The 27153-nt window shown below is 46.3% G+C and overlaps 2 protein-coding genes and 1 long non-coding RNA gene across 9 annotated transcripts in view; 1 reads left to right on the top strand and 2 right to left on the bottom strand.

Moving 5' to 3' along the window:
- Positions 1 to 2304: 2304 nt before the first annotated feature.
- Sclp (leucine rich repeat containing protein 20 sclp) lies at positions 2305 to 10266 on the top strand. Of its 2 annotated transcripts, none has more exons than XM_076798445.1 (4): positions 2305 to 3174; positions 8581 to 8724; positions 8880 to 9047; positions 9116 to 10266. In XM_076798445.1, the coding sequence occupies exons 1-4, from the start codon at positions 3018 to 3020 to the stop codon at positions 9277 to 9279; spliced, it is 633 nt and encodes a 210-aa protein (XP_076654560.1). In that variant the 5' UTR covers positions 2305 to 3017; the 3' UTR covers positions 9280 to 10266. The 2 variants fall into 2 exon arrangements, with proteins under 2 accessions (XP_076654560.1, XP_076654561.1); XM_076798446.1 differs by lacking the exon at positions 2305 to 3174 and adding an exon at positions 7964 to 8100.
- On the bottom strand, positions 3103 to 6677 carry LOC143359983 (uncharacterized). The gene is made up of 4 exons (XR_013083190.1): positions 6554 to 6677; positions 6446 to 6478; positions 3323 to 3548; positions 3103 to 3220 (listed from the first exon to the last, which is right to left on the bottom strand). It is a non-coding gene; the product is annotated as an uncharacterized LOC143359983 (long non-coding RNA).
- Positions 10267 to 10684: 418 nt separating the features above from the next.
- Cip4 (formin-binding protein 1-like Cip4) overlaps positions 10685 to 27153 on the bottom strand; it is a 66031-nt gene continuing 49562 nt past the window's right edge. For 2 of the 6 annotated variants that reach the window (XM_076798437.1, XM_076798432.1), the window contains 9 exons: positions 23247 to 23297; positions 20505 to 20811; positions 20241 to 20387; positions 19293 to 19649; positions 17343 to 17372; positions 14487 to 14794; positions 13661 to 13852; positions 13213 to 13349; positions 10685 to 13084 (listed from right to left, as the gene is read on the bottom strand). In XM_076798437.1, the coding sequence (XP_076654552.1) occupies positions 12927 to 13084; positions 13213 to 13349; positions 13661 to 13852; positions 14487 to 14794; positions 17343 to 17372; positions 19293 to 19649; positions 20241 to 20387; positions 20505 to 20639 (1464 nt within the window). In that variant the 5' untranslated portion in view covers positions 20640 to 20811; positions 23247 to 23297 and the 3' untranslated portion in view covers positions 10685 to 12926. The remainder of the gene's footprint in view (positions 13085 to 13212; positions 13350 to 13660; positions 13853 to 14486; positions 14795 to 17342; positions 17373 to 19292; positions 19650 to 20240; positions 20388 to 20504; positions 20812 to 23246; positions 23298 to 27153) is intronic. The other 4 variants (XM_076798433.1, XM_076798434.1, XM_076798436.1 and 1 more) reach the window with 4 other exon arrangements.

The following is a 27153-nucleotide window of genomic DNA, read 5'->3' on the forward strand; positions in this document are numbered from 1 at the left end:
GAAAGCCGCAGGATCGTTGTTTAATGTGGCGAAACGTGCACGCTTCTTGATCTCGAACACCGCGAAGCGACGCGCGCCAAAACTCCGTTCGGTGCTCTCTTTTGTCCGCGATAGACGAGAAAAGCGGCGAAGGGGACGGGAGGCTGGAAATGGTACTTTTGCCAACAGCTCCAGACGCGCTCGTTTCGTTGTTTATTATCGCGACGGAACGGCTGTGCACGTGTTCCGCGCGAGCCAGAGCGCGAGCGCGCGCCCACGGTCCTCTTTCCAAATGATTCCTTCGTTAATTGTGCTCTTAGCACCGACGTGCAGGGTGTCCCATTGATCGACGATCCAACCGGAGACTGACCAGTTCCCCGCTGTAAAAACAAATCGAAACTGTAAATAGAAATGTTCCCTCTAGACCGGCAGCAGTCGAGTAAAACTTGGCTAACGTGTCCGTTCATCGCTCATCGATTCTAATTATTTCGCACGCGATCCTCTGCACATTTGTATTCCTCGAAGGAACGCGTTGTTTCCTCTATTCGTCGAAAACGAACAGTTCTTCTTCGTCCTCTTTCATTCTTTAAACCTTTGCGGTCCAAATTGTTTTTTTTTCTTTTTTATTTTAGAAAGGTCTTCAACATGATATAAGTCAATTATATTTCATGTGTAGCTGTGCTAGCCTGCATAGAACAACTAAGGGATACTGCGATGGTTGTTACATACCAAGAAATTGTGGCATATTGGTGAAAGCATTGTATGTCAGTAAAATTATGAATTGTTGCCGCAAAATTTCATTTCCGGTTTGGCTGGGAATAGGACCGGAAAAAGTTAACGTCACATCGACAGCTTGGTCGTTAATAGACTGCGGATCGTTATGCAAAATAAAAAATGTTTGCGTCGATTGCAGGACGCAGGAGCGACATAAAAATTTATTTTTTCTTTTGATTATTTTAATCAGTTGAAACCAATACGCTGATATCCTGAAATCTTTTTAACATGTCCACTGTTTTAAATTGTGGTCACCCATTTTTCTCATAAATGCATAAAATCCGCAGTCTAGTCATTAATGATATCGTGCATTCGAAAATTATGGCGAAATGGCAGATTGCAGAATTCCCACTGTCGCGGAGCTTCATTTTGTAGGAGCAATTTGTGCATCGGTATTGCATGTCCGATTATCAGCATGAATCGCCTGACTCGGTCTCTTTTATTGTATGCTATCTGAAAAAGAAAACTGAAATGATTCGCTGTTCTTTTGCGTGGATTCGTGAAGTTTATGGTAATCCATTCGACAAAATCGTCCCCATTTCCTGCGATTAGCAGGATCGCCGAGATATCCCGAGCATCGGCGTTATCTCGGAAAACAAACAACGGGAAGAGCCTCGAAAGCGAATCGTCCGTCCGCTGGAAAACTCCGCTCGAGCGGCAATAAAGAGTGTCGCGCGATGGCGCAGTAGGCATCGTGCCGACGCCGACGACGACGACGACGATCATCCTCGTCGTTCCCCGTGTCTGCGCGACCTTGCGTTTCCGACGACGCTTTTAGCGAGTATCTTTCAGGGAAACCGCTCGACAAAGCTTTCGCCTTCGGGCGCGCGGCTCGAGCCGGAAGCGCGTCAAAGCCGAACGGCCAAGAGGATTTTTGGCCGTCGCGCGTCCGTTGTCCGTTCCAGCGCTGACTTCCTCGTGCTCGCGGCTAATTGCTTGCTTATGTAACCGGCGCGATGGAACATGGAATAAAATATCCGAGCAACGACACAGAGCATCGAACGCGAACGCTTCCTTCACGCCTCTCTCGTTGTGTAACGGCAAGCGGATAACACCGGAAATATTGATCTACGTTCGAAATTGCTCTTTAACCGTCTCATGAATTAAAGATGAAAGAAACTTGGCATTAATTAAAGAGCGCGACGCGGGAGGGAACGCCGATTCCGTAATCGGGAGTAGCAGGAAGCGTCGTTGTTCCGCGCTCGTCGAAACGACAAAAGCCTCCAGCCGACCGTCGCTCGAGCTAGATAGGAAACAGGAGAGAGACGCTAATCTAATTGTCGATCGCGGCGAAGACGAAGCGCGCGTCGTTCGACGAGTCACCGAGGCTGTTTGCATCCAGCGACGCTCTTCCTGTTTCCATCGAAAAACCCGGCTGTTCGCGTGTCTTTCAGAGAAGTCGCCCGCGAAGACCTTCGCGCGGCCGCAACGACGCTCTGTCCGACTATTTCTGTACAGAGAAAACTCGATGGCTGACCTCGACTCCCTGACAAGGTGCAACGCGGAAAATCCAGCCGATTCTCGAAAAGATCTCGCCGCGGCGCAGACAAAGCGGAAGAAGGTCCTGGTGATCGAGGCTCGCTTGCCCCGATCGATAAAGGCGACGACCTTCGTCCGCTGAACGGCGAGCAGTGCTAGCACCAATTTCGACAGGTTGCGGGCCGATTGACGCGCGGCGGACACCGCACCGACAAGTCGCAGGTCGCAACGTGTGCGCGCAACGTGTGTCCCTACAGTTGTTTTCAAACAAAGAGAGGGAATCGAAACAAAGTAGTCAGCTGATCCGAGATGCATCTCTGGTGGGAGAGCCGTGGGGCGAGGGCTTAAATAGCACCGCGTGCGGTAACGCGCGTCAGTGCCAGGCAGCGTCACCTGAGACGAACGCTCTCGTTGCTCTCGATTCCTTTTCGCTCTTCTCCACGAGTGCTGGAACACGGAGACCGTGGAGAACCCGTGCATCCGAGATCCGATTCCATTCGATCGACGTTGCCGACGTTCCTCCGACTCTCGGCAGGATAAGAGAAAACATCTGGTCGGGATAGTGGTGTCTCGTCTCGAAACTCAAAGCTCGAAACATGCTGGTTTCTTGATAGGGGGCAAGCGAGAGTGCTGATCGATATACCTACCCTGAAGAAGAAAACGACAGAGACACGTGTACACCGATTGTTCGTGGATTTCCATTTCGATTGGAACGATCCGAGAGGTGCGCGCCGAGGAGATCGAAAAGATTGCTTGTCCCTTCGCCGAAATCGATATCAGGAGAGATGAGACCGCCCTCGTACAATGACGAACAAGTGCAACAAGTATCTCCGGAGCAAGGGGAGAGGAACGTGGCCATGGCAGTTTGCGTTCAGTTGGCGGGCCGGGCGATCATTAGAGTGGTTTCCCGGTGCGAGGAGGCTCAGGACAATTGCAACCTAGGTAGGTTCTATCCGCAACAGTGTCATCCGCTGCTCCGTTGTAAGATCTGAAAAGTAAGCAGTTCAAATAATTCTATAAAAAAAAAAAACAACAAAAACAATCATTCGCGGCGAAGCAATACGTAATTATTTCCTTCGGCGTTGCATACTTTCTACGGCACGGTGTCTTTCCGCGTTCGAGCTAGAATACTTTCGCTCCGGTGCAGCACGGCCGGGGGAGAGACGGGCGGGGGACGTTCCACGATCTTCGCCGGTGCTTTTCTTATCCGACGATGATCGTACCGCCGATGATCGAGGCGACTTTCATCGCGTGCGGCGAACGCAGACTGCGTAGTTCTAGTCATCGATGCTCTCCGATAAGCAGCCGCCGATAAGCTGTCGGACAATGTTAAGGTTGCGTACAACGCGACTCGTTGCCGCGGATTAATCATCGCGACAGATCGGTGGTTGCTCGCATGTTAATCTCGATCCGATGGATCACTCGCGATCGGTTTCTCAAGCTCGTGCGTCATCCCGGGCTACCCCGAACAGAGGAAACCGCAGATCTTAGGGCGCGGTTATACCGTAGTCGATTTTCGATCGCGTGCGACGCATAGTACAATAATTCATAAAACATCCATCGCCCGATCGAGCGAAAATACCAAAACGAATGAAGATCGTTCGATCGTCCAACTACAATAGATTCGCAAGTACGGTCGAAACGCACTGAAAATTGAATGGAGCAAAGCATGCGACCGAAAACCACGTTCGGTACAACCGCATCCTTACGCGACGGACTGGTGTGCAACAGTGTGCATTGATAGACCGATTCGCAACGCATGGTCTGACCCCCTACTGGCATAATCTACTTCGAACGGTGAATTCGTCGGTGAGGCAACCCGCGCGGCATCCCTATCGCCGCGAAAATCGAAAGTACTCCTGTGACGCGTGCAAAAGCGAGAAAGGAAAGCGATACCGTTCCACGGGAACACCGTGGATGCGTCGAACCGCGCTCGGCGTGCCGACGCGTTCGCGTGCACCTCGGAAAAGATAGCACGCGAGCAGCCTGTTTTTTCCATCGATATACTATGAACCTTACACCGACAAAGTGCACCGACAAGGGGACTAACGCTAATAGACGCGCGTGACCTTAAGGTTCGTTCAGTTAGCCGACTAACAATGTTGGCAACGCGATACGTGTTTCTGGCCGGCCTTGATTCGCTTGTTCGACCGACCCGTAACGAGCTCGACTTTCAAACTACCGTGACGAATTGTCGCGAGTTGCGTTTCGCCTTGGCTCGTTCGATCGAAACCGATCGAGTCGACCGCCGGAGTGGCCCATAGATCGGTACGGTTCGTTTCCTCGTTCAACCTGGAAAACAGGACGAGTCTCTCGGGTCCTTATCCGTGCATCCGGATTCATTTCAGACCTTTCTCAATGCCGATTCGTCCGGGTGATCCTCTTTGTAGAGCGCTCGATCAGTTTTTAGCCCTGCAACGCGGAAAAATATTTTTACTCAACTACAGACATTCTAAATATATTGAAATTTGGAGGAATACATACGACGTTCCGTGGTCCGAGAAAAGATGTTTTGATTCGTCGGCGGCAACCAATTAAAAGTAGCACAACCGCGCATCTGTTTAACGCGTAGTCCGGCCAGGCGACTCGAAATGCAACGCAACGCAACGCAACGGCAGATCCGTTAAAAGCAAACGCGAGATTTCTAATCGGTAACTGGCGAAAGTCTCGACGCGGAGAAAACGAGAGCGCGAGGTAGCCGACACAGCTATACTCGAGGAGTCTACGTGTCTCTGTAATAACGCTTGTTAGCGATCGTCGAGAAGAAATGTCCCTGTAACGAGCTTCCAGGTAACAATCGGCCGTGATGCTTTTTCTCGATAGCTTCGTCGCTCTAAGGGACTCCGTTCGATGAAAACGATTGTCCGGTTGACAAGCGTTTCAGACTCCTCGGAGAAGTCTACTCTACTCGTACTAACTACTTCGAGTGTAGAAGAGTTGCAACTCCGGTCCTAGGAATCTACCTGTTACCCGTTGTAAGAAGATTACCGAGATATGCGGTGAAAGAGTTGAATAATGAAAGAGTGAAAAATGTTTGATCGCGCTGACGACTCTACAGAGAATGCATCGCTTTTCCTCGAAAGTCAGACAACCGTTCGGAACCCTAAAAGATTTGAGTTCTCTTCCATGGTGGGTTCAAAGAGCAATAAGAGGCCTAGTTGCAGCGGGCAATTCGAGCACGATGCATCAGGTGCCAGCTGGTCGTACATGTTGGGTAGGCGTACGTAACAGGTGGCGGTAGTCCTCGGCCGTGCATCATTTGGAATAAAAGTGAAATGTTCAGTCGGGGTTCTCTGGCATAGATAATTGCTCGGATAAACATCTTGTTGCACAACTCGTGTCCGGTCTTTGTTCCTTGTTTGCCGTTCGAGCGACGCAGACGATTCGCGCAAGCGCGTTCTTTTTTGTGTGCGTCGAGGCGCAGTTTAAGCGCTAGCGCGGAAATTTCACGACCCTCGATAATTACGTGGAAACGATAGGAAACCGAGCACCGTGGAAAACGAGACAATGCGAATTTAATGGCGCACCGTTGTTGCCTTCTGTGCGATCTTCCCGGCGCGGCGCCCGTTACGGGTTTTATACGGTAACGCAGAAAATTTCGTGCAACGACCACTTGAACTCCGCTTCCGGAAACGATGGTGTTCTTCAGTTGCCGCTGCTCGAGACCGTTCTATTTCGGGTGCGTCAAAGCGTCGACGCATCTGCGGACCCTATACCCTGATATCGTTATAACCATATAATCGCGAGCCAACCGGTCCGTAGGCAGAAAAGATCTGTTGCACGTTTTGGAGGCATCCGTGTACACGAAAGGTCAATCTCGGAATAGTGAACCACTACGGGGCCTTGGCAGAGTAAACGCGCACGCTTTGCATGCCGCGCGAGAGTCGTCCCGTTCCGTTCCGTCTTCCTGATCCTTTTTACACGTAGCCCGCGATAGATTACTCATTCGTTGCATCGTTTAATTGCTCATCCTATTGTGTCCTCGGCTATCCTAAATCGTCTTCGTCTTACCTGGCAAAGCGAGTCAATTCATTTCAAACTAAATCATCCTCGATACGAGGCGACGGTTCTCGCATTTATAATTATTTGCGTTGTCACAGTTTTGAATGATTAAAATAATCGAAAGGGACTTACGACCGTCTACACGTCCGTCTATTTTCTTTTATGATAGACGGCAATATTGCAACCGCTGCTCTTCGAACGGGTGACTCACCTTATGCTTTTATCCATGATTGCGGAAAATACCCTGAAACAGAAGTTTGCGTTAATGCACGCTCTAAAAATATATATATTGACGGAAATAGAGATGATTTGAGAGAACCTGCGTGTCAAATGCTGGACGAATTTCTGGTTCTCGATTGAAACGCGAATAATTCCGACCCTGTAACACGTAAGCCGGTTTGCTCGCTCGTGGATGAACCGACGTGGTAGAACGAGAGTGTATGCAACCCTTCGTACACGCGTGCATGTATGCGTGGCGCCACCATCTATGGAAACGTAACCTTAAATGGCAGCTTGCCGTAGATGCTATTTACTACTTTACTGCAAAAAGTCATCGTCACTGTCGATGTGTACAGTAAAACAACCGGTTCGTTGGTTCGGCTCGTAAGGCAACCTCGGCCAGTACCGGGTCACTTCGGACCCATCTTCCTATGGCCATTTTGTAGCATTTTGTACGCGCATACTTCTCCTGGCCCATATTATGATTTACATTCCGTAGAAACTGTTCAATCCTCTATCCTTACAAAAATATGGCCTTTTTAGTAACATATATTAATTTAATTGACTGGGAGCATTAAAAAAGTTCAAACATTACCAAGTTAATACCGCTAATACTACTCGAAAAAGTGAGATTTGCAGAGTACCAAAGCGAGGCAATTAACCGGCAATCAGCAGAACGATGTACTACGGTTTCTATTACAGAAGAAAATTCAAATTGAACCGCCGTGCGATAAAAGAAAATATTGCTAAACGTATTCGTATAGTTTGATTGACATGTTGCATGACGGAATGCAGTACTTTCGATGCTAGTGCTAAGAATCGTTGTTACTTTCTCGACGTCGGACATTTGTCTGCAAAATAATGCACACGCTACCTTCTTTCTCTCGTACGATAACCTGTGGCATAAACTTTCTCGTTATCGATGCAGCAGCATGTTCTCGATCAAATTTTCGTGATTCGAGTCGCAGAAACGCGGGATCGCAACTGAACGAATGCGCAGGCGCGAGCAACATGGCGGCCAAGATTCTCTGCCGCGATATCAAACAAGCGAGTGCCCTGCGTCTACTTTCATACCGTTCAAACGTGTCCGACATTCGTCCCCGATTCGTTAAAATTCGAATGAAAAATTAACAAATTTAAATAATCGATAGACTATGAGCATTTCTACAAATTTCATCCTTTCAGGAGGTAATTCGTAAAAACAGGAAGTGGAAGCTTACTACGTCAAACGAATGCATTTACTGGGTAAAGAGTGTTCGATACGTGTTCAAATTTATTATTGTTTAGCTAGACTTTATTCCATAGGATCTGCTGTAAACTCATAAAAACCCACGGTCCACCGATCCTATAGGAAACTGCAGGTGACTCGCGATATATTTAACCGCGGAAAACGCTATGAAACAAGAAATACCAGTTCTACATTTCGCTCATGCGTCACACAGATATCCGGAAAGTAGAACGAATGCCAAGGGTAGCGAACGGATCCTATTTATTCCTGAATTTCACCAAAAATAAATGTTTCGCTGTAGAGTGACCGTACGACTGATTCGGGAACTTGTAGCGAGTCAGTCCAGCTCGGCAAGATGGCGAACGCTGTCACGAGAGTGGTATTGCGCTGCGAGGAAGCACAAGAAAACGAGAGTCTTGGTAAATTGTTTTTTTGAAACAATTTCAAAAATCTGTTGTCCGTGCCATCGATACTCGATTCTCCGTTGAATTTCGTTCGAATTCTGTTCAAATTAGTCATTACCCAGTGCATTTACCTCGATGCAGTTCGTGACCTAGTTCTACATAGCTGCTACAGGTGTATCGCGGGTTTTATAAAAAAGGAGCATGGTTCGCGACACGCCATATAATATATTATTCATCGTTTCTAGTCCACGCTACGACACAATTCGAATGCAACTATGTCCGGAACAATGTTTTTAAAATTTAATAACGCGGTTGTTATCCGCAGCTTAATATTTATACACTGACCTAGTTCGACAACTGATCAGTCAACAGCACGATGCAAGGGTATTGTTTCCCGTGCAACAATAATTACATTCTTCTATAAAGTTATTTCTATTTATGTCGAAACGAAGAACGATAATTGTATAACAACGTTCTCTTCGAATAATGTTTCAGATCTATCAGAATGCCAGTTGATGCAAGTACCTGATGCAGTTTATCATTTAATGAGACACACGGAATTGAAAAGATGCGATCTTTCCGGAAATGTGATAACAAAGATTCCGCCGAAATTCGCTGTAAAATTTTCCCTGATCACAGGTGAGTTGTTCCATGCATGAATCATAGCATTGTCGAACAGCATTGTCCTTGGACTATGTTAACAATTGTTCTACCGCTTCTTTAATACTCTGTGTGTTTTTTCAAGCAGCAAAGTTTCTCTGTAAACGAAATTCAAATGGGTGAATTGTTTCTAGAACTGAATCTGAGTCACAATCAAATGAGTAAGCTGCCAGAGGAGCTTTCCGAACTACAAGCCTTAGAAAGGCTGAATATTTCGCATAATACATTCATTGCTTTACCGCCAGTTACTTGTCGGATACCGCAGTTGAAGTATCTTCATGCCAATAACAACTATATCATCGGTAGGTGTACAGGAACCTGTTCCTATCGATTCCACGATCGACCTGATGGATCCAATTTCATTTTTCAGACGTGGACGTTGAAAGACTTAGGCACGCTCCCGTTCTGGAATTCATTGATCTTCAAGCGAATCCGTTGACGGCCAGGATGCACGATCTTCTCGGTACCTTGACTCGAATTCGAATCACACTGACGCCTAGGGAAGTCGAGGAATGGGAGGATCTCACCATCTGAAGCAAACCCGTAGCTCAAGGAGAATAATCCACTCTGCCAAAGGGGCCGATCAACCCGCGTGAACGTACTTTGCTTTCGTTCTGTCTTGACTGAAATTGTTCAAGAGTTTTGCAAACGACTCGTTGCACGAGTCAAGAACGAATAGCGACTATTTTGTACAGTATATATATATATATACGACTGACCGAGAACGGGCATGGCGATAAGCGGCAAGAATCACATAGAAAGCCAAGCAACAACAAGCTTCGTTGACGACCGTACCGCTTGTAAATAGGTACTCTTCTAGAGTATTTAACAGCAGAGGCTTGCCGTGTACCTGGGACTTTTTCTTCATTGATCTCGTGAATGAATACCGATCGATCGTCTCTTCGTTTCTTCTTTTCTACCGTGTGTTTTACTTCTTTTTTTCTAGATTTTTAATCGGCCATTCGCTCGTTCAACCGTATACCTCTGTGATCGATGTCACGAAAGATCCGCGAGCCGCCGATCCAACTTACTACCATATTTTTACTAACTTCGATTAAATATTCTATAAATCTAAGATACGTTTTATTATTTTGTATGCGTGGACTTGACATATTTCGACATATATATACACATGTGTATATATATCGTGTAAAACGAAATCATACGACTGCCAATGCACGGGCGATCGACTGTTAACATCCTCGCCACGAACAATCGTTATTTTATCTATGGAAAAAGTATACATATACGTAAAATTGCGTCAATCAGGGATCACCGTTGATGACGCGAGAATTTTCAGCTTTTCTGTGTTTTAAATATGGATATTGCGAAACTGCAACGAGCTTGCATGAACATTTATATTTAATTTATATATATTACGTTTTATATATATAACGTTTATATATATATATATGTATAGCTGTGTGTACATGCACAATACACATCAGAATATATTAATTTGTATTTCCGATCTAGTCAATTGTCCGCGAAATGTTGCAATATACTTTTAAGAAATATAGACCACGACTTGATTCCTTCGACCTTCACTTCTTCGACAACGCTTCGCATAAGATTCGGTGAAGTTAGGAGAGGCAGGAGGTTGGACTTGCACGGTAATCATTAGACTGCTGATCTTTACGGGCCATTGAAATGTTCCGCATCGATTGCAAGAAACAAGAGCCACATGGAAGTTGACTTGAAGGCACGCGTAAAATCCGCAGTCTAGTAACCACACGAAATACGTTCGAACGCGCTACGTTGGTTTAGTACCTATATTTTTCTCAATATTAATAATAATAATTAATAATAATAATTAAACGTATGAGTCACAGAGTTAATTATCTACAATACTTGATCATGAATATAAAATCACAAAATATACATAGAATGGACGCGGTTTAATTGTAAGAGTTAAGGTAGACGTTACGGACTTTCTTTCTTAATTCCATTTGTCGTTCTATCGTAAACGATTCTCTTTTTCACTTTCACAAAGTGATTATGCGGACGCCGATGCCAGGGATTGGTATGCTAGAGCGAAAAATACTTCTCGGCCAGACTTTCGTACGCAAGCATTTGCAGCGAAACTACGCGACGAATATCAAAGAAAACGGAGAAGGGAAAAGAAGAAGAAGATTTGCGAAAGTCTTGCCAATGTTTTGCTCCGTCAATCCCTCGACACGAACACGCGACTCAAGGCTTAACAATACGATTGTGTACGTCGGAGCGACACAAGTAATAGCTATTGAATGGGCAGCAGCTGGGGTAGATGAGAGAACCACTGTTCCTCTTTTTCACATTTACTCTGTTTTACACTTGCGTACACTTGCATATCTTGTATACTGAAGCTACATTCTTTTTTTTTAATGAGTGATTATAGTACTATATATATATATATATTTATATATATACACGTGTATTTATATATATATATAAATATATATCTATATAATTATATATATATACATAGACATATTTTTGATACGCGAGAATATATACGACTACACGACTCCGATACATCGCAATCGAATCTAGGACGAATCTAGGCTGTGTAACGGCGCACGGTTGAGCTCTCCCTCGAAACAAACGGAAACGATGGAGTTTCTGGCGAAGGCGAAGAAGAAATATGGGGGGCAGGAGAGGGGGTGTTTGTTCGGAAAACGCCATCGTTTCGCGCATTGTCCCCGTCGACGAAGGGAGACTCAACGGCTCGCAGAGTACATCGAATCTGGCACTCACACGTGTACCACTCGCTCCCGTTCTTCCTCCCATATCCCTTTGCAGTATGTACAGAAATATATCCTAACTAAATTCACATTCAGGCAACATCGTAGAAACAAAACTCGTTTGCCGAGACCGCTCTCGTCGGGGTCTACTTGCTGTACAGAGCACCACCTAATCACCCTCATCTTGAGCTTAAAAACGAAGACGTCGATTAATAAACTAATACAACAATAGAAGACGATAACGACTCAACAGAATTGCAAAGTAGTCGGATTCGCTATCGTCGGCGGAGACAAGAAACGTTAACGTGTTGTATACGAGTATACTTTCTTTTTCACCTGTCAACCGTGGAAGACGAGTTCCGCTCGTCCTTTGTACTTCGAACGCGCGTATCTTTCGTTTATCGGTTTCGCGGCTTATCGTATATTCGCCAAGAGAGAGAGAGAGAGATACGCGCGCGTATCGCGAGGAACAAACTAGAACGCGAGATCGTTCCTGTTCGACGCGTTGAAAGAATATCGGCCCGGTTAACAGGTGTTGCGGGTATATGTTCACGCTCGAACAAAAGTAATAGTTAAAAGCGCTACCAGGTTTCTTGGTCGTCGGCGGAGATAGTGCGTGAATCGTCCATGAGTCGCCTGTGCTTCACAATCGAGTCGATATACAAGGGGGAAACAAGGTAGAGAAAAATTCGTGCAGTTACACAACGATCGCACAATATTTGTTGTTCTGTGTATGGGTATAGTCGACACGCGTGTATAAGCGGAGCGCGTTATTTACGTCTATATGAAAAGTATGTTACTTTCGTTCCAGCACTGTGGTTGCTAATTGTTCGGCAGTGCACGACCAAAAAGTACAGAGGCACAATTTCCAAGGCTGGTCAAGCGTGATCAGGGGCGTTGTGCTTCTCTTCGTAGAAAACGGTACCGTACTTCAGAAGTATCCGATGCGTAGGCGACCGATTTCTCTATCCGGTCTGACCTTGATCATTCTCGGTTCAGGATTCATCGAGCCGAGGTTCGTTAACCAGCTTCGGGACTCGTTCTCCTTTTTCTTTTCCGTCCTCCTTTTCGTTTCTTCCTGCCTCGTTTCTCGATCGATTAACGACACGGAGAACGGAGGGAAGCGTGTTGGACGTAATTGACTAAACGTTTCGATCGATCTTACCGGGCAAGTCGGTCCCGTTGGCACATCATCGGAATCATTGCTCGCTCGCCGAACGCACGGGAATCGTACGGTAACGCTTAGGCCCACTATTCGAACGTAACAGTGTTCTCTTGGAATCCCATGTGCCGATCAATCAACACAAAACCCTCCAGCCGGGAAATCTCGCAAGGTAGCTATTATTCGTCGTACAATGTACCGTAACCGAGCCAAATAGCGTTTACAGAAACCCTCGCGTCTCCTTTCGCGCGACTCGCCGCTCGCTTCGTAATCGTTTAACGTCCTAGAAGTAGCGGCTAAGTGTTAAACATGTGGCACTCGATGTAAGATGTAGGCACGAAGCCCTCGATCGGCTGCGAGATGCGTCGGACTCGGGTCCAGCCATCCCCCTGGTCCAATTCGATCATGTACAGTTCTTCACCGTCGTACATCGGTATAGATCCCTCGCTGGTAGCTGAAGACATAAATTTTCAGATCTTAACACGCTTGTCGTTTCCTCTTCCTCGACTTAATAGGCTTCTCGTGGTAAAAATAAAACGAATGCATCAAGATCCGTAATCTACGAATCTCGTTTGTACTCACCGTCGAAAGCATAGAGCGCTCTACACGTTCCCAATGGCGGTTGAGCATCGATCTCGTCAACGTAATATTCTTCGCCGCCGCTACCAGGAAGAGACGTCCTCGATTCCCCGAGACCAGATTCCGGGCTATTCGTGGAACTGTGCATCAGTACCGTAAAGCGAAAAGCGTGTCTAATTGGTCTAGTTAAAAATTCTGATCTGTGTGTTTAGACTTTAGAATTGAGACAGAGCGAAACAGCGCGAGAAAGAAGGACAGAGAGACGCCGCGCGACTGGCAATTATCACGACGATTCGTCCGTTAATAAAATTGCAGTGGCAAAGAAAAAAAGGAAATAGAAGAGAGACAAGAATACAGCCGGGAGACTCCACTTATTGTTCGTGTAGAACGAGTTCCTGAGCTTATCGCTATCCACGGCTATCGGACGCTATCTGACGACTAAAAAGCTCACCCGTGGGTGGGTTGCGGTGTGCCCGGGGCGCTTTTCTTGTGTATCGGCTGATTGGCGTTCGCGTTGCCCACGCTGGAGTCGGACGCCGATCTCGAGAGGCTCTCCTCTCCCCCCGAATGGCTGGATCTTCTGGAACTCAACGGCCTGGTCGCGGATCCGTTGCTGGTGGGCTTTCGCGGTGCTTGACTGGGACTGAAACGATTTCGGGCCGTGAGATTTCGGACCGTGTCGAGCGGCCAAGTAGATCGTGAACACGGTAGAATTCTGCACCGATAAGAATAGGAACGCGGCCGGCACACAGTGGGCAATTTGGTCGAAATGAGGTAGGCGATGAAATTCTTTTTAAATTAAAGCTGAAACTTTGTAGAATATGGGGAAAATACGGAGATCATTACCATCCAATCATTTCAACGAAAAAATGATTTCATTAGTTTTTGTCACAGAAATCTATTTTTTGCAAAATCCTGAGGTCGTAGACAAATTTTGAGACCAGATTTGAAATCAGCGTGAAAAAATCTATGGGAAATGATGTATAGCATGTTAAGAAAAAATTCTTTCCGCGCGTGGTATTGGAAAAACCACAATTTTCTTGAAATTGTGCAAACGAATTTTCTCAAGGTTAAAAAGCGTTCGTACCATAATCTGTCTATTTCTCCCATATTCTACAAAGTTGCAGCTTTCATTTAAAAAAGATTTCATCGCTCTACCTCATTCCTATCGAAAGTTCTTTGATTTTGAATCCGATTTCGTCCAAATTGCCCACTGTGCGGCGCCGACAAATGGAATCTCTACGGCCTAGAGACTACTTGAAATCTAGCAAGGTCACCTGGACAGACTGACGCCAGCGCGCATCGCTTCCTCGAGATAACCTTGGAACTTTGCCAGCTCGACACCGAGTTTGTCCAGCTTGTTGCTCGATTGATTCAGCTGTCCTTCTATGCTCATCGGGTCGCCGAGCGCCGGGTTCTGCTCGTACACGCCCTTCATCTTCATCAGGCCGTCCCTCGCCGCAGTCTCCTGCTGTATCTTCGCCTGGATCTCGTCGAGCCTCTGTTGGAGTCTCTTTTTGCGCTGGTTCGGTGGCAGATCGCTGCAGTCCTCCTTCGCCCCGTCCCCGTATCCAGGCACGTTGTTCTGCAATTGCATCGTTTAAGTACCCGGTCGCTTGCAAACAGAGATCTAGCTATCGGCTACGGACAACCGTGTGATTACGATGAGAGAACAAAAGGAGATGATGGCACGCATGTTGATGGTTGATAATTGGCGCAGCGAAAGTTAGACGCGATACGCGATACAGGGGGGGTACATCGTCACATCCCTCGGATCGCGTATCGCGGCGATTAACCCTTTCAGCTCTGAAGCTTTCGGCTTGCAACATGCATGCATCGTACACCGGACAGTCAGTTTCGCTGCGCGGACACGAACGAGCTCGAACGACCAAAAGGGTTAATTAATTCTACGATACGAGAATGGCAACGGGGAGAGCGCAGGATCGACGTTGTTAGGTGTGGCTGTCACGAGCATAATCAGAGTCGACCAAACTAAGGGTGGCGGACCGACCGTACCTGACCCCGACAAAATATTGATCGTCACGCTATGAAACAACGGCCGCTAGAAAAAGCTAAATAGGAACGTTTCCCACAGTTCAGTATCAATAAAATAAAATAAAAAGTTCAGTATCGAGCAACATACTGTATTGGTAAAACAGAGGCCTATAGGAGCATGCGCGGCGCGACAACGTGGATGGCGCTGTCGTAGCTTCGTTCGAATAGCCGTGCCACGGCACACTCACACACCGCCTGGTCGGCGTGTACGTGTGCCTACGCCGATCGCAAGATTTTCCAAAGTTTTATATATGTATACAATATATAAAACCGAGAAGTTAGCCGCGTCGTCTTAGTGACGACGATACAACGAAGACCATTCGGCGCGATGTCTCGATATCGTAACATATCGATGCTCGTAACACTATATTTGACAAAGTGCGAAGTTTCTGTCAAAATCAAAGAACTTTCGATAGAAATGAGATAGAGCTATGATTTTTTTCTTAGAAGTTAAAATATTGCAAAATAAGGGAAAAATAGAGAGACTATGGTACAAACATGTTTTAACTTTGAAAATAAACTTGGAATATTTAAACAAAATTGTGATTTATCCAATGCCATGCACGATTAGATTTTTCTTGACATTCTGTACATCTTTTCTCGTAGATCTTATCACGCTGACTTCAAATCCGATCAAAAAATTTGTCGTCACCTCAGGATTTTGGAAAAAATCGATTTATGCGAAAAGAAACTAATGAAATCACAATTTTTCCGTTGACATGATTTCATAAACCCTCTGATTATTTTGGTTCAGAGGCCAAAATGTGAATTTCGCGAGGCGTTCGAAACAAGCGTGGTGTCACGAGACGCTCATGCTCCTACAGGCCTCTCTGGCGGACAACATGCTGCCGAATATTGCTAATCATTTCTCGATGATGGAAAAGTAGGACTGCTGAGGAACTTTCCCGCCTAGATTGAACTTTTATCTAGCTCTTTTCACTATGGAAAAGTCCCGTCTCTGCATTATTGGGAAATATTTCCAGGCATCCCAGACCCTTGCGATCGGCGTAGGCACACGTACACACCGACCAGGCGGTGTGTGAGTGTGCCGCGGCACGTCTATTCGAACAAAGCTACGACAGCGCCATCCACGCTATCGCGCCGCGCATGCTCCTATAGGCCTCTGTTTTACCGATACAGTAACTGCTGACGATGAGAGAGATCGGGAACAGAGTACAGCGCTCGTAGCGAAAAATGCCGGAACTATATTTTGATGAAATACTCAATGATCCAATTTTTGTGGGTTCCCGCAATTATTTGATTAATACGTAAGCATACAACGTGATTGGCGTTGCATTGAGATCCTATATGTTCCCGCTAGGCGGGAAAGGTACTACGAACTCCATACGAGCTCTAAATCTCTCGATATTTACGATAATGTCACTCGACAACACACGAAATCAGCATGCTGCTGAATATTGCAAATTACGGCTGAAAACGCAAAAGTAGGACTTCTGAGGACCTTTGCCGCCTAGATTGAACTTTTATCTAACGCTTTTGACTACAAAACAGTACTATCTTTGCATTATTAAGAAATGAGAGCGGGGATCCCGTACCCTTGCAAATCTCGTATACGGTGTGCGGAACTAGGGAGGCGATGCACGCCGCGACCACCGCCTTAACCTGTTAACGGAGAGAGAGAGAGAGAGAGAGAGAGAGAAAGAGAGAGAGAGTCAACGGTCCCGTTAACTCTGTTGTTTTATCGCTGAACTTGCAATTTCATTCGTAAACCAACAAGCTATCCCGAGAGCAACGCCGTCCAATAGTTTCCTTGGGAATCGCTATCAGGAAGAAAATTAGCCAGGCTCTTTTAGATATACTAGGCTCGCAGGCAGGTATTTAACGATTAACGATCGCAGGCTCGCGCTCGGTTAACAGGCTCGACGAGAGTTTAACTGTACACGGCTGAAGCGTACTCGCGATCGCGGAGGATGCAGAAATCTGGACTGGGAGAGCGAGAGAGAGAGAGAGAGAGAGAGAGAGAGAGAGAGAGAGAGAGAAAGAGCAGTTCGTGATCGGTTTTCGTGATTCTGACATGGGCCGTCGAACGAAATGCAACGGTAAAGAATAAGACAGACCTTTAAAGCTATGCACACCTCGATCAACTTCTGTTGTTCGCATGAAACAAAGTCCAAAAAACGTATCACTTAGCGACAATGGATCGGTAAACGATCTCGAACTCGAGCAAAAACTCAGCGTCAGAGCGGACTCTCGCACGATTCACGACCGTAGTCGACTCGAATGCATTCTCGGAACCGCGTATCCGAGTTTCTGCTCGACCGACAAGATACATCTAACGACACGCAATCGCTTGTTGTCACTGTCGCGTTTCCCGACTATATGCATACGGATAGGATGCAAAGAGATCGTTACACACTGGCAGGCGGCGAACAAGCGATCCATGGACACACAACACGTACTTACAAAGCGCAATTCGTATCCAAACGCACAGTCCCCGGGAGACGATCGGAAACAAGAGACCACAGGCAGATCGAACCATCCACCGAAATTAATAGAAAGTACAGAAGAATGATAAGTTGTGCGTGTCTCGCGAGAATCCCGGCGAAACGGTCCGGCTAGTCCGGATCGAGTGTGAAACGCGACACCGAAGGTGTTGTTCGCAAGGTGCTGGCACGGTGCAGAACGCTCTGGCGTCGCCGAGAGTAACAAGAAAGATCTTTCGGAAAGGTATCGTTCATGCTTCGATAAGGTATGCTGTGCGCGTCGTATCGCAGGCCTTCGACCGACGGGGATGCAAGTACAAAAAGAGAAACAAAGAGAGGGTGGGATATATCGGTTCGTGCATGTCGTGACTACCCCCTGGTTTCCCGTTCGACCCGTTAGCCGGTCGAGGATGCGCAGGACATCCCTATCCTGCTCACTCGACCACCTTTAACATCTCTTTTATTATCGGTAATAGAAAAAGATGTCTGCGACGGACGATAAGATTTTCTCAAGGTGAATCCAACGACCCGTTACGTTGCGACACTCTTTTTTATTACCAACGACAAACGGGACATTTATACCCTCGCACTATAACATCGCGCGACGAAGATTTCGAACAGAATCTACTAAATATGTTGTTCATTTCGTTCAACACTTTGACTGCCAAACTGGAAACCTCAAAAATTCCATAAAATCAAAGTAAGTTATTTAATGAAATGAAAATGGAAGGAAATTGAATTCATGATATTAAGTAGTTCTCCAACTTTCTTGCATTCTACAGATCGTAATCAAATTTGGTACAACGAATATACTGTTGTTTCTAAACGAATCTTTGTTGTACAACGAATCTTTGTTGTTTCTAAAGATACGTAAAATATGGTAAGGACAAAGTTGAATGGTACAATGGGGCTGACACGATGCCATAAATAGAGAATTTCTCTGTCTGTGACCTTGAATGACCTTGGAATAATTATTGTCACTGAATTCCTAATGAAAGGGACTATCATTGTAGGTGTTTAAAAAAGGGTGGTCCCATTTAAAAAAGTGAAGGTCACCTTGATATCTCTAAACAAATGACATAAAAACAACATTTTTTTGGCATCGTGTCAGCCCCATTGTACCATTCAACTTTGTCCTTACAATATTTTACGTATCTTTAGAAACAACAAAGATATTTAAGGTGCAACCGTTAGGTGACTCACCCTGTATAACGTAAAAATTTATTTTAAAAACTGGACAAATAATTCCGTCGTCCACGTATGGGTGACATGGCAGTCAGCGTGTTAAACCGAAATAAAATTCTATTCGGTTTTCCGTCGATATTGTATACTCATTGGAGAATAGGCGCGCAACAGATTTTCTTCTTCTTCTAGGGAGAAGGTCTAATCACTGTAAACGTAAAATAAGTCATAGTGCAAGGGCTTAGAATGTCCGAGAGACAGCCTTTGTACAGGGCCAACGGGTGAACGGATGAAACGAGACTAAGTGTAGAGTAGATAGTGAACGAATATGCCAGGTTCACAGCAGTGTCGCGGTGGTCTACGTCGTCCAGGTGCCACGAGCGAACGGCTTTCAGCGTGTACCTTGTTGCTGCTGAATATCCCGAAGAGGCCGACCCTCTTCTTGATCTTGCCACCGGAAACGGTGCCCTTCGCCGTCAGATGGTTGTGTATCGGTTGCATCACCGGCTGCGACAACTGACTATTGCTGTCGTAGGTTTTCGCGACGGACAGATCCTCGAACGGGAAGTCCCCCGGCGGCTGGAACCCGCTCTTGTAGCGCTCGATCACCATCATCGTGTCCTCCTTCTCGTTGATCTCGTTCGCGGCCTTCTCGATGCCGTCCAGACACTGCGCGATTATCGGCGCGACCGCCCGCTCGATCTCCACGGATTTCAGCATGTAGTTCCGCATGTTCTTTATTCTCTTCTCGTCCAGCTCCTGCGGGAAAAAGAACGAGATCGTTCAGATAGGAATGGAGAAGCCCTAACGTAAGAGGGTCTAGTTCAGCAAAAACGGAAAACCGTGCAATTTTTCTGGTTAGCAGAAGACTACGGATTTTATGCAATTATCATAAAATTGGGTAGGTACATATTTAACCCTTTTGCACTGGAAGGTTTTGTAGGTCCAAAAGCAAGGCATATTTTGATATTTCCATTGTACATGATTTACTTTCCGCGCTATGCATATGAAGTTTATTAGTATTACTCGTACTTATAACGCTTAAATTTTTAGCTACTTCTTAGATGCAAGTAATATAAAAACTGTTTAATTAATGGCAACTTTTGGTGGTGCCTCAGAGATAAAGATCCGCAGTCTTGGCATCGTTACCACGTTGCAAACCTTGTGTTGCAATGCTTATGAACTTTGTTATTTTTATATTTTCTCTTCCTCGATACTGTTTGATCAATTATATTTCTATCGTTAGGCGATCGCCGATAGGTAAGGCATTAAAATCCTATTAATGTGTCAGATTTGACGACTTCTAGGATGGCAGCACGTGGAGAAGGACGAGATCAAGCTGACAAGTACCTGGAGGTGCTGGAACACCTCTGGCATGGCCGTGTGATAGTGCAGCGTCTGCATCTCGTTCGTCTTTTGCAGCTGGTTCGCGTACTCCGTTTTCGCCTCCTCGCTCTGCTGCGTTTTCAGCGTCATGTTCATCCTCTGTTTCTCCACCTGGAAAACGGGAATCGTACAGGTTAGCGGGTCGAGCCTTTGGGGAGGGCGGGGTCGAAGGGTCGAAGGGTCGAAAGAAAAAGGGGGTGGTGGGCGAAGCGCAATCGATCGACGTACTTCCGCTCTGGATAGATGCAGATCAGCGTCCGCCCTCTGGTAGTTCTCGACGGACCTCTCCGCCTCGCGGAACGCCTTCTCGTAGGCCTTCCTGGCCCGCTCCAGATTGCCGATCTGTCCGGCGAGGGTCGCCATCAGCCTGGCGCCCTCCTGCAGGTGCTTCTTTCTGTCCTCCTTGAAGTCCTTCACCAGGATGTTCAGCTCCCTGAGCACGTTCGCCTGCAGGTTCTCAGCGATCACCTCTCGCTGACCCGCCTGATCGTTCACCTCGTTCAGCTCCAGCTTGAACGCCCGGCACGGGCTGTACCTGCGCGAACAATACGGATTTCGCGAACCTCGTTACGTCGCACAGTGGTCCGAAATCGCCAAAACGTGGTCAAAACCTCAGAACTTATTAAAAATTATTGGTTCCGCTTGAAAATTGGTATTAGACCGTTTTTGGGGGGCGCTGATCACGAATCTGAACTTGCAATTAGAAAATTCGCTGTCCCATATTGACTTGAACGAGGGGAAAGACTCATTCTCCGGATAGAAAACTCTACCCTTTGTATTGTATAAAGTAGGTATTCTATTCGCACTTCATAGTTCCCAAAGAAGAAAGAATTGAAGAATTGCTGGTCTTTTTACGCACAGTAAGATCCCATAATCAAAAATATAGGTTTCCATTTGAGAAAACAAAGTTGACCTTCGAATGACCTTGAAACGCCATCCAAATCAAAAACTGATACTGCCTTGGACACTTTTTTAATAATTTTTATACTTTTCGAGATATTCGGCTGGAAAGTTTTCAAACGAACAGCCGATGTAAAAACAGCGTTCGTGTTTGAAAAATATAAAAAAATTTCGGATATATGATTCTTTATAGAAAAACTAACATTCTATTCAATATCTGTTTAAATTTTACAGAAAGACTTAGTGCATATCTCTCACAGTTTGACAAGAAATGTAAGGAAAGCACATGAAATACCTGCTCTGCGTTACAAAAAACGGTGCTACGACCTTAGGGGCACCTAGGGGCAGCTAATTTCTTTTAGAATTGCAAGATGATACTATGTAGTAGAAGCTCCAACAAGTTTCACAGTGGGATCTGGCGGGACTTTTAATTTTTACTCTAAATCGTAAAAATGTATGCCTTCGCTTTTACTCTTTCTTTGCATACACGGTAATCAGTTAACAATAAACATTCGGCACTAAAACCTATGCAACTTACCTCCGCAAACAGCGTCCATAATGCACAATTAAAATCGAAGCGTTTCAACACAATTTGTACACTGCACACTTGAAATTCGCAATGTGCTTCACAAGCTTAACAAGGTATGGTCTAATGAACTCGAAGTTCGGACTGTGACTGTTGGTCAGGTATATACTCTTCGAGTAACCAATCCCATACTTAAAACTTACCTAGCTGAAAGTTCATTTTGTAGGTTTTGGCCACGTTTTCGGGCTTTGGGACCACAGTGTGTCGTCGGTCTGTCGACCTCGTCGTCGATCCAACGGCTCGAACGCGAACAGGTAGACCGAAAAAACGGATAGAAACGGGGGAGTCCGAGGTTAGGGGCGGGAGGATCGATCACGCCACCCACGCGAATCCCGATGACGCACGAGACCAAACGAGAGACGAAACGGGAAGAAGGCCGGTCCGCGGAAAACGAGCCCGTAGGCGCGAATCGAGCGAGTTACTGAACTTATAAAGCGACCCCGCCCACGTACACAGATAACAGATTAGCTACCGTTTTATGCTTTATGCCGCTCCGTCAGCGGAATGCTAAACACGCGGGAGAGCCGGAGAACCAAACATCTTTCGCTCTACTATTTTTTACGATTACTACCCATCAGATTGTTATCCATATCAGAGCAGGGCCTAGAGGCTGAAACGTGTTTCAGGAACGGATGTTTTAACCCTTAAATGCATGAGTGGGGTCCGCAAAGGACCCCAGTGTTGGATTTCGTGTTAACATTTTTAGCCGCGCCATTGTTAGTTTACAGAAATTTCACAGTTTTACAGAAAGTTTACAGAAACAAATTGTTGCTCTAATCAAAGTTAGCAAGGAATTAGGTCTCCAATGGAGCCCGTGTATGCATTCATGTTCCTAATATTTAGTTTGCCTATGCAGTTAAGGGTTAAATTTGTTTTCGGCTGGTTTCGAATTTTCTGTCTTCAGTTTTCTTTGGGAAACGGCTTGGGGGAAAATGGAAGGTAGGGGTTGAATGTTGAAGCGGCAGAGGACTAGTACCGTTCTATCGATTTCCGTGGACCTTGGCAGGCCCTAAAATTCTGGCAGGGCGTAAGGCAGGGTGGCCGAGTGTGCTGGTTGGACGAAAGGATCCGGAGAAGCGTGTTCGAGTCGCACTTTACCGTTCCACCGTTGTACCGTTCGCAGAGGGAAATCCGGTGCAACCGGGTATCAATCTTGGACAAGGGGGAACGAATATCGAGGATCGACCCGAGGAGCGAAAGAAACAACGGTTGCGCGGAAAAAGTGGGCTGAATGCCAGCTAGCAGTGAATTCCAGCGGGGAAACGAGCCGTATTCGGCCCGCGAGAGATCGTACGTCTTCGGGATCGAGATCGTCGGATCATTAAAAGGTGATTTACGCATCGCCGTCCTCGGGGAAAAGCAAAACGCCGCGGATGGATTTCGAGAACGGAATTATTTCTCGAGTATCGTCCGCGACGGGCCACATAGATCGCTGCCGAGCCGTGGATCCGGTATTACGCGTTCCTACGTTGGCTCATACTCACTGAGAGTCATCCTCCTCCTTCTTCTTCGGCTGATAGCTCTTCACGAGACGTCTGCAATCAGAAACGGGACGAGATTAGCGTCGCGCATCGACGTTCCAGTCCATTCCGCCGTCTCTGCCCTTAGATGGACTCTTAGATCGTTTTCGCGTAATCCCGAGAAAAGTCGAGGACAGTCCGAGAACCCATTACAGATAATGTCTCCTTATCTAGCTTTTGCGGTCCGTCGTCGTCGTTCACGTTCCCGCACGAGAACGAACCGATGGATCACCGGTCGCAACGTCGAGAACAGAAACCGACGATGGACACTTCGAGAACCGCGTGGAATTGCGTAGGCTCGCGATCATGCACACCGAAATACCGTATTCGCCCGTCCGCTCAGAAATTAGAAAGTCTTTCGATTAGAAATCGCGGATATTTCACCGGGTCAGGCCCATCTACTGTCCCGCCAGCAGTTCCGGCAAGGTCGAGAAAGGAGGGACGACTCGTCGAGTAATTAGGGCTCGAATCGTTTGGTCGTTTACTCGTTCGAGTGTGGCAAGGAATAACGGCCCCGTCGACTCATTCTAATTCGAACGACGCCGGGACGGGCCTGGCCGGGCCACGAGCGATAAATGTGTGCCGGCTGTTAAGTGCACTATCATCCGGAAGTTGACGTGTCCTTGATACCAGATCGACCGTACATCGCCCGAGCCTGCGGAGGAAACGGGTCGGACGCCGGGACTTCGAGTTCCCAGAGAGGGGAACAAACCATTTCCGATCGAGTCCAGGCCCGTTCGAGTACGCGTCCCGATCGGAAAAGCTATTTTCGCCTGTGTTCTCTTTTCTCCTCTCCTCTCCTCGTTAGTTGGGTCTGGGTTACCATCCAAATATCGGATAAGTTATTCTCGGGTCCGCTCGGATTTAGGTCGCGGTCCAAAACTCGTCGATCCCAGTTTTCGCTCGATAACGAGGCAGCCGGATTCCGTCTTATTACGGCAATTGCCGGAACGCGTTCGTCGAGATTTCAATTGTCAAAGAAACTTCTGCAGAAGCGATTTCTCGTGTCCTCGACGTTTCAGCCGCGCCGGTGGTCTTTAACCTATTGGCCCGCGATCTCTTTCGCAGCTATACCGATTACGACTTGTTTGCGGTGGATAAACAGGAGAGAGAAACGATTCGTATTCGTCGCGCAGACCGTTGCGGCCAAAAATCGATAACGAAGGTAATGACATTTTCGAGGAGAAACGAATTTGTGAATTGCGCAAGAGTTTTAACCGACACGATATCGCAGTGATGATAGAATTTTTGGATAAAACTGCTTTATGAATATTTTGAAGCATATTTTCCGTGCGAGATGAGGAGGAAGAGGGCATTTGCTATTTCCGGGATATCTTGCTCCGAGAAGCCGGGCAGGCACGAAACCGTTCGCGATCGAAGGCACGCCGTGTATCCGTATCGGAATGCATTTAATGAAAATCAACGGCACGTCGCCTCTTGTCGTCCCTCGTCGCGTATCGCCGGGGAAAACTGAGACTGCCGGTGAACGGTACCTCCTGTATTTGCACGATCGACGCGCGAGCATAGCGCGAGCATAGCGCGAGCAACGCGCGAGCCTTGTACCGCAGAAATTGCGGCGCGTTAAGGCGCGAGGAACGTGCCCGCGATAATTTATATGCAACGACTGCGAACGTGCTCTCGGGATGAATTTGTGTGTGACCAGCACGCGAAATCGCCCACCTACCCCCTCCTCCGGTTTACACGCGCGAAACGATTAACCGCTCGAAACGATCTGATTAAAAACCGTCGCGTTTGCTCTTTTGTAGCCGCCCATTTTTAATCGGCGAGAGCGGACTCTCCGGCGGAATTTCGTCGTTCGGTTTACACGTTAAGTGCCCACGTTAAGCGTTAACGGATGATTTTTAAAAAATCCACACCTTTGTTGTTTCAATAAATTGACCTTTTTGTGTTATATTCTCTTTCTGAACCCATTACCCGTCGCAATTCAAAAGTACAAAGGAAAATTAAATTAACCCTTAGCACTCGAATCGCGACTGTAAGGCGCCACTAAGAATTGCTGTATCGTTATTCAAAATATTTTTTCCATTATTGAATTTGTTTGTATGTAATAAATTACTAAACACTTCGGTATTGTACGAGCAAGTTGCACCATTTTCATATGTATAACAGAAAAATAAATATATACAAGGGAAATATTCTAGGTTATAAGAAATGTTTCATTTTGGAGTTAAAATAGCTTCGAGTGCAAAGGGTTAACTGTAACTAACCAACTGACACTATTTTTGCCGTAATTGTTATTGTTTTTATTTTAATGTAAAAATTAAAGCCCGTCCCATTTTTGGGACATTGGCGGAATGTACTATAATATAGTAAAAAAACAAAATTAAAATTATATACTCGTTTTATCCAGTTTCCATCAGAAACTAAGTGGATGAACTAATTTCACGAAACAACGAAACGGCGATACTCTGAAGCAAGAGGTTCCCACTCCTATGAAAACGGGTCTTTAATTATGCGCAATTCGGACGAGAACCAAAATATCAAAAAAATCGTCGCGTCAGTTGGAGGCTGCATTTAACACTGTATCTACCGGAATTCTATTAATAGGATTTTAAATAATTTCGCTGTGCCAGAAGGATGTTTAAAAATCATCTTTTATATATCAATACCAAACGAAATTATTTTGAGTTGAGTTGTTGGTTTACTGTTCCAATTGTCACTACTAGACTGCGTATCTTTATGCAAAATAAAAATTTTCTACCCGAATCGCAACGAACTGTAGTGAAATAGAAATTTATTTTCTTTCTCAATATATTTAATAGGTTGAAAATAATGTAACAGCATTTCAAAATTTTTCTAAAGTTTTTACTCTTTTGAAATAGGCCTACCCATTTTTGTCATAAATGCATAAAATCCGCAGTCTAGTCTATTGAAGGATCTATTCAAAAACCCTTAGCCATGGACCCGTACGTTTTCGAAAAGTACGAGACAATAGCCGGTAGATAACGCGTTGCGAACACCTGTTCTTGTGCGCATCGTTTGATTTTGTCTCACGTCGAATCGAGCATCGATCGCGCAGAGACGTCGATTTGGGAGTCGGTCGAGGTTCGATTCGAGGAAAAATCGGTTGGAGGTCGTTTCGCTCGGCCTTCTCTTCGATCTCTTCGATCGCGGCGAGCGATAGCGGCACGCGGCGTGCAATCGTTCGTCGCGTTGCTGAAAATATCGCAAGATTCGATCCGCCGACTGAGAAATGCTCCCGCGATCGATGCGAGCTCTCGATCCGATCGTTCGGTACCTCGATTGTTCGCGGGTTAATAGGGGAAAACGCGGATGGAAACTGGTAGCCGTGATCCAACGTCGGATCCGCGTACAAACGTTCCTTTGTACGGTGTCCCGACGATCGAGGATCCAGATAATCGGGATTTCTAAAGCCGGCAGTGCCGAGAGCCAGTTACGCGAGATTATTAATTACGAACTCGTCTAGAGTCGCTCGGGAGACTCTTCGGTATTAATAGCCAGCGACTAAGTAACCGACTGATAATTGCGATCTCTATTAGCGCGTTAAACGGGAAAGCTGTCCGAGGGACGTTGCTCGTTCGCTCCCGGTGCCAATGGTGCAATTAAAAACCTACAAAAACAACCGGGAACACGATGTAGCTTGCATTAACGCGAGTGCCACGGGGACTAACAGGTTAACCGACGTACCTGGCTACCGGCTGTCGGCTGTCCGCTCGAAAACCAGATATCGAGGTGCAATCGAGCCTCAGGTGCTTTGGCGGCCTGCGACCAGAAAGAACGTTCCTTCGCGGTCGCTTAAAAAATTATCGGCTCAATTTTTACACCCTGTGTACGTATAATGAAAAACGCAAGCACTCGCAGCGTTATCGGCAATAGAAATTAAGGTGAC

The sequence above is a fragment of the Halictus rubicundus genome, chromosome 12, assembly GCF_050948215.1.
Source record: "Halictus rubicundus isolate RS-2024b chromosome 12, iyHalRubi1_principal, whole genome shotgun sequence".
In the NCBI taxonomy this organism is placed as follows: domain Eukaryota; kingdom Metazoa; phylum Arthropoda; class Insecta; order Hymenoptera; family Halictidae; genus Halictus; species Halictus rubicundus.

Coding starts and splice junctions, on each gene's coding strand:
- Sclp (XM_076798445.1), top strand. CDS start 3,018: ATGAGACCGCCCTCGTACAATGACGAACAAGTGCAACAAGTATCTCCG. Junction 8,725..8,879: donor AAAATTTTCCCTGATCACAG/GTGAGTTGTTCC, acceptor AATTGTTTCTAG/AACTGAATCTGAGTCACAAT. Junction 9,048..9,115: donor CAATAACAACTATATCATCG/GTAGGTGTACAG, acceptor TTCATTTTTCAG/ACGTGGACGTTGAAAGACTT.